This window comes from Phascolarctos cinereus, unplaced genomic scaffold (assembly GCF_003287225.1).
Source record: "Phascolarctos cinereus isolate Bilbo 61053 unplaced genomic scaffold, phaCin_HiC Scaffold_5;HRSCAF=322, whole genome shotgun sequence".
NCBI classification, from domain to species: Eukaryota; Metazoa; Chordata; class Mammalia; order Diprotodontia; family Phascolarctidae; genus Phascolarctos; species Phascolarctos cinereus.
This window is the reverse complement of record NW_027555958.1, coordinates 296,586,449-296,598,975: the sequence shown is the minus strand read 5'-3', so window position 1 is coordinate 296,598,975 and position 12,527 is coordinate 296,586,449. Positions and strand designations below refer to the sequence as shown.

Here is a 12,527-nt window from a genome sequence, read left to right as displayed (position 1 = left end):
AGATTCTTTGGAGTCAATCTTGATCCCTCACTCCATATATTATCCATTCAGCTGACGAGTCTTAGTAATTCTACCTCCACAGTCTCTCACATTTTCCCATTTTTCTTAACCCATGTGGCCACTACCCTTGTTTAGACCCTTGTCCCCTCTTACATTAGTCTCCAATTAATTCATCCTCCACACCAAGGCAAGGTGATATTTTTAAAGCCAAGGTATGATCATGACACTCCCCTGCTCAAGAAAAGTCCACTGGTTCCCTAGGATCAGATACCAACTATTTTATTGGGCATTTAAAGACCCTCACAACCTGGCTCCAAAATACCTTTCCAGGCTCATTACATATTCATGTCCAAATGGGCAGTCTTGCCACTCCTCATGATTGTTTTCTTGTGCCTAGAATGTTGCCATTTTTCAGTCGTGTTTGACTCTTCATGACCCCTTTTGGGGTTGCCTTGACAAACATACTGGTGTGGTTTGGATTTCCTTCTCCAGCTCATTTGACAGATGAGGAAACTGAGGCAAACGGGGTTAAGTGATTTGCCCAGGGTCACACAGCTAGCAAGTGTCTTAAGGGCTGATTTGAACACAGGAAGAGTTCAAGAATAACCTTTGTTTACTCTTATACATTTATACTTCCCCCAATAGGGGGTAAGCGCCTTGAGGACGGGATTATAATTTTAGAGCAAGAAGGGACCTTAAAGGCCACTGAGACAGCTTTTGTCTTTGTATGCTTATGGACTAGCACACTGCTGGGCAGACATGTTTTATGTACTGATTGATTAGCCTCCTTATTGGTCTCCCTGCATCGTTTCTCCCCTTTCAAATCCAGCCTCTACAAAGCTGGCAAATTGATATTCCTAAAGCACAGGTCTGACCGTTTCACTCTGCGGAAGAAGCTTCAGCAGCTCCCCTCGACTACAGGACCAAATACAAACTCCTGTTTGGAATTTAAAGCTCTTCATAACCTGGCTGCAGTCCAACGTTCCAGGCTCATGCTTCAGCCAAACCAGCCTGCTTGTTGCATATGCATGTTTACATGTGTGTGTGTGTGTGTGTGCGCGCGCGCGCACGTGCACATGCACACACATGCATGTCTGTGTGCGTGTATGTCGCACATTTGCATACCTGCGCATGCCCACATACATACATACACACACACACACACACACATCCTCTGCCTTCGTGCCTTTGCAATGACTAGCCCTCTGTATGCACACATATGTATACCTGCATATAGGCACACACATATACATACACAAACATTTATGTTCCATCCTCTGTCATGCCCTTCCCTCTGCATCCGGAGTGCTCTCCGTCTTCATCTCTTGGAACCTTTACCTCCTTTCATGGCTCTGCCTCCTTCAAAGAGTCTTTCTGAACTGGCCCAGATGTTACTGTTCTATTCCCCTTCCCCATCACTCTGTATTTCATTTATATGTTGCATTTACTTATACAAACATAATATATCATGCTTGTACATCTTAACCTGGGGTCCAAACTTAAAAAAAAACAACCCACATATATGTGTATATGTATATTTACATCTATTTAAAAATATATATTTAAAACACTTAATAACTATTTCAATCTAATCTAATAACTTATAATCAGTTTCCTTTGTAATCCTATGTACCTTATGTGTTTGAAAGCATCATCCTGAGAAAGGGTCCTTAGGCTCCACCAGACCACCAGAGGGGTCCAGGACAAACAAAGGTCAGGCCCCTGCTTTCCTAACAATAGAAGCTGTGGAAAAGCAGGGGCTGTCTCACTTTTGCATTTCCACTCTCTAACCACATAGTAGATTTTAATGACTACTTGTTGATTCCAAGTTCTCTAGGGCTTAAGTGGTCTTAAGAGTTGTTGTGGTCCCAAAATTCATCACCTGCAACCAACCTGGTGATCAGAGCATCCCTAAATTTAGCTAAGCTGGTCCTCAGCCAAGACATACTTGAAGGCTTCCTGGCTTAGTGGGATCTCCTTGTACAGAGCTGGCTTAGCCTTAGAGAAGCCATTCACCCACATACCACATACACTGCCTTTCTTTTACATCCTTTCTTCAATCTCCCTTTCCCCCTTCTCTCCTACACGTTTGAGAGCTAACAGCATCACTCAGAAGCACTAAAGGCTACTCAGAGCTGAAGAAGTGGCTAACTTCATACACAAAAAATTACCTTTCATTAAAGAAGTAGCTTCTAATGTCTGCTCTGCAATTAACTGTGTGACCTTGGTACATTATTTACCTTTTCTGCTCTATTCCCCCATGTCACACGGGGAGAATCATTCAGTGCTGGGTACCCACTTCTCATCAGCATCATTTTATTGGGGGAGGGAGGGGCATGGAAAAGTCAAAGTTCTGTGATTTGGTTAAGTTACTGTGGGTACTTCCTAGTGTGGAAATTCCTTTCACTGATGGATGTTCTCTGTTCTTATGGATGTTGTGAGGATAAAACAAGATGCTAAATACCACAGTGCTCTCACAAGAGAGCTCTAAAATGCAAAGATTATTACTCCTAGAGACAGATGGTATTCTCCCAGTAGGGAGGACTGGATGATCTTGCAGAGGCCCAGGACTGTTTTTCTGCCAGGGCATTTGAGGCAAGTGACCAGTTGTAGCTCATAAAATGTAAAAAGCTGATTAATCAAGTCCAAAGGAAGTGGGAAGGCAGAACACTAGGGAAGATGGTGAAGGGCATACAATGTCATTCTGGGTGTCTGACCACCATGGAAGAAAGACACTTACTGTGAATGCTGAACCGGGAGTCACAAGTCCTAAATTCTAATCCCTGCTTTTCCACTGACCTTGAGAAAATGACTTACATTTTCTGGGTCTCAGTTTCTTCATCTGCAAAAGGGACACAACCAAGCCAACTCCTCCCTACCCTGAAGGGACGTTAGAGCAAAGAATACTATGTGGTTTTCAATTATCACCTTTATAGGTTATCAGTTGCTATTTGCAGATCTTGTCTCCCTGCCAACACCCCTAAGACCAAGGCTGTAATAATACTCACTTCAACACTAATCATAATCAGAAAAGCAGGGGGATGAGTGGGGGAATCCACACAGCTTACCCACAACAAACCATCAGATTAAAGATTAACTTTAGTGCCTTGGGTTCCCTCCTTGCCTAGAGAGGGGTGAAAGTGTTTTTGATTTGCAAATTTGAGGCCTTAAGTCTTGATACCTCTTGGAGCTGGCTGAGCACGGATCTCTGACCCAGACTGCTTAGCATTCAAGGCCTGCTCCATGAAGAGTAAACAGACTCTGACCAAATTAAGGGCACAATTTTCTGGTAGCAAAACAGAACTTTGCTACAATGACCCATGAGCCACTCTGCTCTCCTGAAATAAGAAAGGGCAGACAATCAATGTTTTCTGCGATTGCTCTGAGCAAGCCCCCGTGGTTCACAAAACTCAGTCCCCAAACTGGATCACAGATTTAGAGTTAGAAGGGATCTTAGAAACTGAGTTCACGCCCTCATTTTCAAAAGGACACAGCAAAGTCAAAGAAGTTAAATTACTCCCCAAGGGTCACCCAACTAGGATCTGAACCCAGGTCCTGACTCCCAAGTCTAGGGCTGGACTGCTCTAGACTCCTGGAGAAGTCTGGTCGAGAGAATCCACATCAGTTCTCTCTTCTTCCTTTTTCATTTGTGGAATGTAAAATACGTCCTCCTCCCATCCCTTTGAACCAGCCCAAGCCACCATGTTTGTCTCTCTCATAGAATATAGCTGGTACTCCTATTCCATCTTAATTTGATGCATGCTATGAGCTGTCCTCCAGTAGCAAGGGGAGATCATGTTGAGCCATCCACACTCTTGCCTGGTACCCCAGTGACCAACAGTGGGGATTTTTTTAGGCAGCCAGTTTTTCTTGGTGGTGAGCTAACTCGTCTAGGTGGCAACCAAATCAAAGACTGAAGCCTTGTTAACAACATGCCCTCCCCATCTAGGATAACCCATTGGAGAAGCTAGGTTTGGAAAGGATCTTTCCCAGGAGGAAGAGAGCTAATTGATGCAAGCTTTCTGAATGAAGAGAGCTGAGGAAGAAGGAAAAAGGGGGAAGGTGGCGAAGAGCAAGATGCGAGCAGATGTACACTACAACTCTTCTTCCAAGGAGGTGGAGTTTAAAGGGAAAGAAGCCCTTTGGGACAAAACTACAGAAACACCCCTTCCCTGCCCAGGGAGGGAGATTAATGAAATCCGAACCAGGGCTTGAAAGGTTGGCTAGGGGGAGGTGAAGCCACCGCTCAGGAAGGAGGCTGGGCTCCCATCTGGAGAGCCAAGGGGCTGGGGCTGCTGAACAGATGGAGTCAGAGAGGCAGCTGGTGAAAATGCACTTTCATGTGTAAAGTTTGCTCTTTGGAGGATTGCGCTCTCCAACTTTGAAGACAGCACTGGGCGGGAGGCTCTCCTACACACACATACACACTCACAACAAAACTTCAGCTGGGGCAACATGCCAGGGCTTTTTGCGAGTGCCCCCTTCAGCAGGCAGAAGCTGGCACTGTGGCACCTTGGCAGAGGACTGTGTGACAGAGGGCTGTGAATCTTTAACAGTTACGGAGAATAGAGGAAGAGGAAGAACGAATCCTGCTGTTCTCCCTACCTCCCTGCATCCCGGGGGGGGGGGAGAAGGGGGGGTAAGAGGTGGAAAGTAGGTGGACTAAAAGTAGGAGAGAGCAAAGGAGGTAAGCAGGAAAAAGTACATTCATACACCTTCCCAACTCCCTTCCCACACAGGCTGGGTTTCCATTTTGGAAAGTCGTCTTCTCTCTTTGGGGAGAGAGGTGTCAGAAATATCAAATTCACAACAAGTACTGCAGCTATGGACGCATTTCACCCCTATCACAACAAGAGAAAAATCCACAAGGAGATAACAGTTGCTTTTACTCTAGCTAAGAACTTCTCGGACACCAGAAAGATATATTGGAGAACGAACTCTCTGAAGTGGTTATTTTGAGAGTTTCTCCAGAGATGTCTGACAGTAGACAAGTCCTCACTTAAAGAGAAGGGACTGGCTAGAGCCGCTGAACTCTCAAAATCCCTACCCCCCCCCCAATTTTCACACTGCTAGCAATTCAATCAGACCAAGACAGAGGAAGAAACCTGGGAAAATGATCAAAATATCCCTCTTCTTTTTTATTGAGGCAGGCTAGGTTACTGCCCCCCTCCATCTTATCACAAACAAAAGTCATTACTCATTCCTGTTTAAAAAAAAACAAAACAAAACCCAACAATATTACTTTTTTAGAACCTATGATTTCTTTCTTAAAAAAACAAAAAAACCTAGAACCCTCCCTCTCCCCTTGTTGAGTCCAGTTTTCAAGGAGATGTTGAGATTTGAGAAAATAAGTTAAATAGCCTTGTAGTGAATCCCAGGATCTTCCTAGAGGGACGTCTTCTTCGAACTTTTGCCAAACTTTGCATCCAAGCCAAGACCTGTGGAGGGAGACAGGGGGAGAGAGAAAGAGAGAGAGAGACAGAGAGAGACAGAGAGAGAGAGAGAGAGAGAGAGAGAGAGAGAGAGAGAGAGAGAGAGAGAGAGAGAGAGAGAGAGAGAGAGAGAGAGAGAGAGAGAGAGAGAGATGAACTTAGCTTCCCTAAGGGAATTTGTAAAGTCTGAGGAGATAGGCCTCAAGACCAGCCCTATAGGTCTACACATGTTCAGGATGTGAAATAAATTAGGCAAGGCTCAAAAGAAACCAGAGGCTTTAAATAAAATGGAATGCACAACACTGGCATCAAACCTTCCTTGGGAGCACAAGCCATGCTCAGGTGACAACTTAAAACAATCCTAAAATACAGAAAAGCATGGAAAATACTGGCAAAATGTAGGAGGGTCAAAAGCTACTTGGTATCAACTTGAAAGCTGCTTTGACTCAGACCAAGGCTAGGCTAAATTAATCAGATGTAAGAAAATCAGTAACTAAATGTATTTCCCCACTGGACGGGGAGGTGCAGATCTGTAGTCACTGCTGCTGGGGAAGCAGACCGGTGGATCACTTCTCTCTGGGAGGCTAATGAAAATCAAAACTGGCACTAAGTCCAGCCCCGAAGAAGTGAGCCCCTGGGTGCTTGAGGAGACATGAACAGCCCGGGCTAGAAAAACTACAACAGGTTCAAGTTTCCATGCCAATCAGTATTAGGATCAGGCCCATTAATGGCCAATGCATTTCCAACCTGAGTAAAAGAGGAAGATGTAGTCTTTTTTTTTTTTTTTTGGCTTTTAGGCAATTGGGGTTAAGTGACTTGCCCAAGGTCACACAGCTAGTAAGTGTCAAGTGTTGGGTCTGAGGCCGGATTTGAACTCAGGTCCTCCTGACTTCAGGGCTGGTGCTCTATCCACTGCGCCACCTAGCTGTCCTGACATAGTCTTAAAACAAAAAATTCCCCCCACACTAAGATGTGCCTTCAAAATAGCACCCATCAGGCTTAAAGCTTAAGCCACTGCCAGGGCCCAGCCAAAAAAACTCACCCATGAACACCAGCACAGTGCCCACCCACTGCATGGGGCTGATAGGGTTAGCAAAGAGGATCACAGATGCCAAGATGGTGAAGAACTTGCGGGTTGTGGTGATGATGGAGCAGGTCAGAGGACCAAAATACACAACTGTCATGAAAATAAAGCTCTGGAGAGGGAAACACAGAGAGACAGGTTCAGGCCAAGGACAGGCATTTGATTCCAAGACTTTAAGCCTTCCAAAAAAATAAGCACCATGGAAGTTTATGGGTAATGTGACCACTCCTGCCCTGGACAAGCTTCATTCTGGGGGACTCACCTGGCCCAGGGCACTGGTCAGGCCAAACAGAAGGATGTTGTAAAGGATGCTGGGATATCGATCGGCAAAGCTAAGGAAGTCCCAGAATTCCCCAGTGAACAGGATTCCTGAGGGTGGAAGCAATAAGACACCCAAGGTGACGTAAGGAAGGAGCTGGGATCCTCTCCCACACATATACCAGGAAGCCTGAACCCCTCGAGGGTCACTCAGCTCTCTGGAGAATTAGGGTTGGGAAAGAAAGCATATGGAGCAAAGAAGAACTTAGGGCTTGGAATTATTCTTGTCCCACCATGCACCTTTCCCTGTTCTGTCTCTTGACTTTTCTTGACTGGATAAATCAGAATCTCAAACCTTGACAGTTAACTAGTTAATCCCGTTCAAGCAACCAGATAGCAGAACACAGTATGAAGAACTGGGTTAAATTTACATTTGCTTCTTCCTTCCCCTGGTAGACTATATGCTTCTTGAAGGCAGGCTGTCTCCCCACTCAAGACTGAAATCTCCTCTCAACCTTCTGTCTTCTCTGGACACCTTGCCTAGGGCTCTGCACATAGCATGTGCCCGATCAACGCCTGCTAACTCAATGTGCTGAATACAGGTAACAAGCAGTGAAAAGGTGATGGGAATGGAAGGGGTTTCTCCGTAATTCAGGGTCTCTGATATACGACATCTCGAGGCCAAGGCTGGCTTTCATTAGGAAGGTGAGTCTGTGGCTGACCTACATCAGGAGAGCCTGCCAATCCAGGGGCAAATGGTGGGAACAGCGGAACTGGCTTCTTACCAGCTCCCAAGAGCAATGTGGACCAGAGGTTTATGTTCAGCATCATGTGGTTAGAGCCTGTTTGGTAATGAGCTCGCATGTGATCCTGGGAGACACCTGTCAGTCCATCCAGTGTCAGAGACAGCAGCTGAGAAATGGAGGGAGCAGCATGAGGGGAGAGGGTCAGCAAAGCTCCAAGCCCCAGGGAAGGCATGGCTCTCCCCCTCGGGACTTCTCTGAGAACAGCTGTCTTAAGGCAGAGGCCATGGTTCACAGCATCATAAACATACAGCAGGAGGGGACCCAAGGGATCACTGAGTCCAACCCCCTCATTTGACAATAAGGAAACTGAGGCCCAGGGCAGTTAAGTGACTTGCCCAGGAGGCAGGATTTGAGTCCAGTTCTTCCTGGCTCCAAGTTCAGGGCCCTGTCCACCTTGCCAGGCTGCTTCAACAGATGCCCCATCTCAGCTCTTTAGTCATGCAAATCATGCTTCATTCTTAGCCAACCTCCAGGGCAGTGGGGTAATCTGTGGGATGGGTGATTTAGCACTTTCCAGAGAAACAGGCAACTTCCCTCCCCACTAATACTTACACACTACACCTGAGGCTGACAAGTAAGGGTTAAAGTAGAGAAAGCCAACCCTGACTCAGAACATAACAGCATTCTTCCTGTTTCTAGGGTTCTCAGAACCCAGGTGTGGAAGAACCGAAAGAGGTATTTCTTCTTTCCCTCTCCCCAATCCTTGGACTTTGGGGATTTTACAGCATAATCTCTAGTTATATCCTGCTATAGGGTCCCGGAGTTAGCAGGAAGCTTCTTGACACAAAGCTGACTGTCTTTGGCTATAAACCTCACATGCACCCTCTGGGGAAGGAGAGGCAACTCAATACCCAGGCCTTCCCCAACAGCCTCAGTGGGGTAAGGATCCTTGCTAGGGGAAAAGACCTTGAGTGTTTCAGAACAAAGAATGTTACAACTCTCCCATCAGTAACTTCATACCAGAAGTAGCTCTCCATAGCCAACCAAATGCTCATCAGCTCCAACCCCTTTTTTGGGCTTGTACATGAAGAGGGCCACTCCAGCCACTATTAAGAGCACACAGAGGTATTTAGCCACCGGGTATTTCTTCCTCAGGAGGGTCACTCCAAGGAGCATAACTGCCAAGAGGAAGCAGAACCAGAGAGTCAGCTACCTTCCCAGGAGACAGGAAGGAGCTGAAGATCTCATTGCAGAAAGGTGTTATCTAAAGGAAAGGGCACCAGGGGAATGAGGAGAAGGTCCTAGGGCTGGTGTGGAGAAAGGGCTAATTAAGTAATATGACTGAGCAAAGCAAAGGGCATAACAGGCTGGAGAGAAAGAGCAAAGGTGAACTGAATAAAAAGGAATAGCATAGGGTCTTGGAGGGAAGGGAAAAGCAAAGTACTATAGTAAGTTGTCTACTGGCATCTGACAGATATATCATTCTAATATAATATAAAAATAAATATGTAATTCTAATATAATTATCTGAAAGAACCTCCAGTCTCCAGCCCCCAGATTCCATGAGGAATGAACCCAGAATGCCAATTCATGGTTATTCAAAACAACAGAAATATAAATAATGTGTGCTGGGGGCTCAGAGAAAGGAGAATATCTTGAATTTTAATATGAGAAATCATATTTAATATAATCTAAAGGCAGAACCTCTTGAGTGGGACAGCAGAAGTCACAGGGCAGGGTGGAGTTAAATGACAGGAGAAGAGGGAGATGGAAAGTTGGGATCATAAAAGACCCAAGATGTAGCTGCAAGCCAGAGAGGGAATAAGAATGGGAAAATCCAACATTGCTTACCTGGAATAGGTTTACAGGATTTGCCAAGGACCTTAAAAAAAGGATGGAAGGTACAAATGATTAAATTCTATCACCGTTTAACTCAGATGCTGCTAACATTTCAGTTTTTTGCTCACTTTTCAACTGTTACTTCTGATCAAAATCTCCTTCTTTCACTGAGTCTGACCCCTGTAGCCTCACGTCAAGACTATTCTTTTTCATTGTAGAGATGCAAATCTAAGGAAAGAGCTCTTAGGTTGTAAAAACCTAAGCATCTGCTCTGGGCTACCCCTCCAACCCATGTACCATTCCCTGAAGTTTCACCTGAGTTGGATAGTTGACAAACTGTAATGCAGAGTTGCTGGAGACCATGGCACCCAGGTAAGAGAAAGAGCAGGCTGCATAGAGCCAGCTCCTGGTCCGATCCACCCTGGCAGTGTCAAAAAACTGGATCACTGGGAGAAGACAAAAAAACATACAAGAGAAGCCTGGGAGGGCTAGGACTGACCACAGGGCAGAGAGGCATGGAAATTCTGAAAGAAATGTTTCTTCATTAAGACAGGAAGCTCCCAAAGGACAGGAACAGTTTCTACTCTCATTAAAACAGAAACTTTCTAAGGGACTATGTGTTTCCTTTTCTCTAAGTCTACTCTCAGGGCCCAGCCATGGGCTATTTATTTCCCAGAGGATATTCTGTCCCAATTACACTGAACAATTAATCCTACAATAGTAGAAGGGGTGAGGGTGAGAGAGGGAAGAGAGAGAAGACAGGTAGGGGTGGCTCTAAGAGGGAAAATCATTTAAACCAACTGGGTCAACAAATTCCTGAAGTTGATAAAGAAAGAAGAGTGAGAGCAAAGAAATAACTAACATCTTCAGCAATGGTGTAAAATACACAGGATGCCTACTTTCTTCCTTTCTTACTTCTGACAAAGAATTTGTCTAAGGAATCCCAAACAAATCAGTGGGTTCTAGGACTGGGAGAGCATCACCATGGGCTTTAAAAACCCTATGGGGCCAGGCAGAGATCACCCAGCACTCAGGGCCTGAGCGGTGGTGTCTCTCCCAGATTAAGTACTCACAGATCTTGGCAAATACCGCATTGACCACACACTGGATAAAGACCAAGGTTAAGGCAAATGTGAACTTCTCTTGTTTGGCACCCTCTCCATATTTTCCCCTCGTGCTGAAAAGGTAACAGGAGGAAAAAAGAAATAAGAATGATTTTGAGAGCAGCTGATATTAATACGGTGCTCAAAAGTTTGCAATGCACTTTACAGACATCTCATTGGCTTCTTACAACCCCCCCCAAGCAGATGCTATTATTATTATTATTCCCATTTCACAAATGAGGAAATCAAGACTTAGAGAAATTAAACTCCTTGCTTATGGTCAGGTAGCTAGTAAGCCCGAAATGAAATTTAGCCTGGGCCTTCCTGACTCCAAGGTTTAGCACTCCCAACAAGTCACCTCTCCTGGGCAAACTGGGAGAACGACCCCAAGATGATCACTGGTTTTGGGCAGTGCCGGCATGAGTCTTGGCCTCAGCAGTATGAAGATCGGAGTTCAAGACTCCCTTTTGCCACTTACTCAAGACATAACCTTAAAACAAAGGCGGGAGGTGGGGTGAGTCTCCAGTAAATGCTTTACTTACTTCCCTACCCACCCACAACACGGTGCTCAAAGCACCTGAACCTGAAGTTCTGGAGACCTGAGTTCAAATCCAACCTCCCACACTTAAACTAGCTGCATGACCTTGGGCAATTCCCTTAACGGCTCCCAGCCTCAGTTTCCTCATCTGTAAAACGGGGATAATAATAATACCATCCAGGATTCCGATAGGGAATCAATGAGATACATTTGTAAAGCGCTTTGCAAACCTTACCCCTTGCTAGCCATTGTTATTGTTATCAACTGACTCTTTGCACCCACCCCCGCCCCTCCCCCTCCCCGCTGGGGGGCTTGGCTGTCATTCCCTCCTGTCACGGAAGGCGTGGAGGGTCAGGGGTGGCCCCGAACCCCGAGGAGGGCAGTGTCCAGGGATGAAGTGGTCGCGGGGAGCCCGGGTCGGTGGAGCAGGGGCGCAGGCGGGAAGCCCCGCCAGCTGGGGGTGGGGGTGGGGCATAGCCTCCGGGGAATCTGGCCGGGCCTGAGGGCCCCGAGGGCGGGGTCCGGGTCGGGGGCGCTCACATCTTCTCCTGCAGAATCCCGTAATAGAAGTAGCAGATGAAGACGCCGAAGAAGCAGAGCGGCAGGCGCAGCCGATCGGGCACCAGGGCGCCGCTGGCGGCCATGAGGCGCGGGGCCGGGCCGGCGCGAGCCTCACTCAGACTCCCCAGGGATGACGGCGGCGGTGGCGGCGCGGGCAGCGGCAGCTCCAGCCGGACATCGCACACCGGCGACGGGGCTCTCATAAGGGTAGCCTGCGACTGCCGGCGCCGCAAGGCCCCGCGGCTATCTTCGCAGCAGCCAGACCCGGGAGGCGGAGGAGGAAGTGCCTGCGGGGTCTCGCGACATGCTTCACCGAGGAAGACGCACCTCCGAGCCTTGACGTCTTTCTCGATGGCCCGGGACACCTAGATCGCCACGGGAAAAGCTACAATCTTGAGTCTTTTCAACAAGGCGATCTCAGGGGCAGCCCCATCAAGAACCCGGTGGGGGACCTTGAGGAGCGGGGGCGTCCTAAGGTGACGTAACTGGATGTGGAGCCCGCCGATTGGCCACGTTATTGAAAGGCTGCCGGAGGTAGGGGGCGGAGAATCGGGGAGATAGAGCGGATCAAAATAGCCTTCTTCCAGGCTTCCCCTGGATCCTAGCGCTTACCCGCCCCTACAGCTTTTGAGTTTGTGAACGCTGTGGCGCCCTCTAGTGTCCACAGCCTTACCAGTCAGCCCCATTGGATTCCCTATCCTTAGGCGAGGCAAGTGTTGAGACCTAGGGGGTAGCCTCTCCTGCTCTGGCCTAGCAGTAGTCCTCCAGGGGGGGACAGCTGGGAGGTTGAGTAAAAAATCAAAAAGACATGGCTCCACTAACTAGCCATACAACCTTTCAACCTTTTGGTCCTCAGTTTCCCCATCTGTAAATTGGGTATTAATAAAGCCTGCCCTTCCTGAAGCACAGGATTGTTATAAGGACCAAATGTGGTAAGGCATGGGAAAGCACTGTGGTGACTGAGAA

General features: G+C 47.1%; 1 protein-coding gene across 2 annotated transcripts; it reads right to left on the bottom strand.

The window, feature by feature from the left end:
- Positions 1-5,117: 5,117 nt before the first annotated feature.
- On the bottom strand, positions 5,118-12,004 carry SLC35B1 (solute carrier family 35 member B1). Of its 2 annotated transcripts, XM_020997712.2 has the most exons (9): positions 11,541-12,004; positions 10,433-10,536; positions 9,675-9,805; positions 9,372-9,402; positions 8,541-8,698; positions 7,560-7,686; positions 6,779-6,885; positions 6,475-6,628; positions 5,118-5,438 (listed from the first exon to the last, which is right to left on the bottom strand). In XM_020997712.2, exons 1-9 carry the CDS (start codon positions 11,762-11,764, stop codon positions 5,386-5,388), a joined length of 1,089 nt encoding a protein of 362 aa, XP_020853371.1. In that variant the 5' UTR covers positions 11,765-12,004; the 3' UTR covers positions 5,118-5,385. The 2 variants fall into 2 exon arrangements, with proteins under 2 accessions (XP_020853371.1, XP_078012114.1); XM_078155988.1 differs by lacking the exon at positions 11,541-12,004 and having other exon boundaries at positions 9,675-9,883; positions 10,433-10,447.
- Between the last annotated feature and the right edge of the window lie 523 nt (positions 12,005-12,527).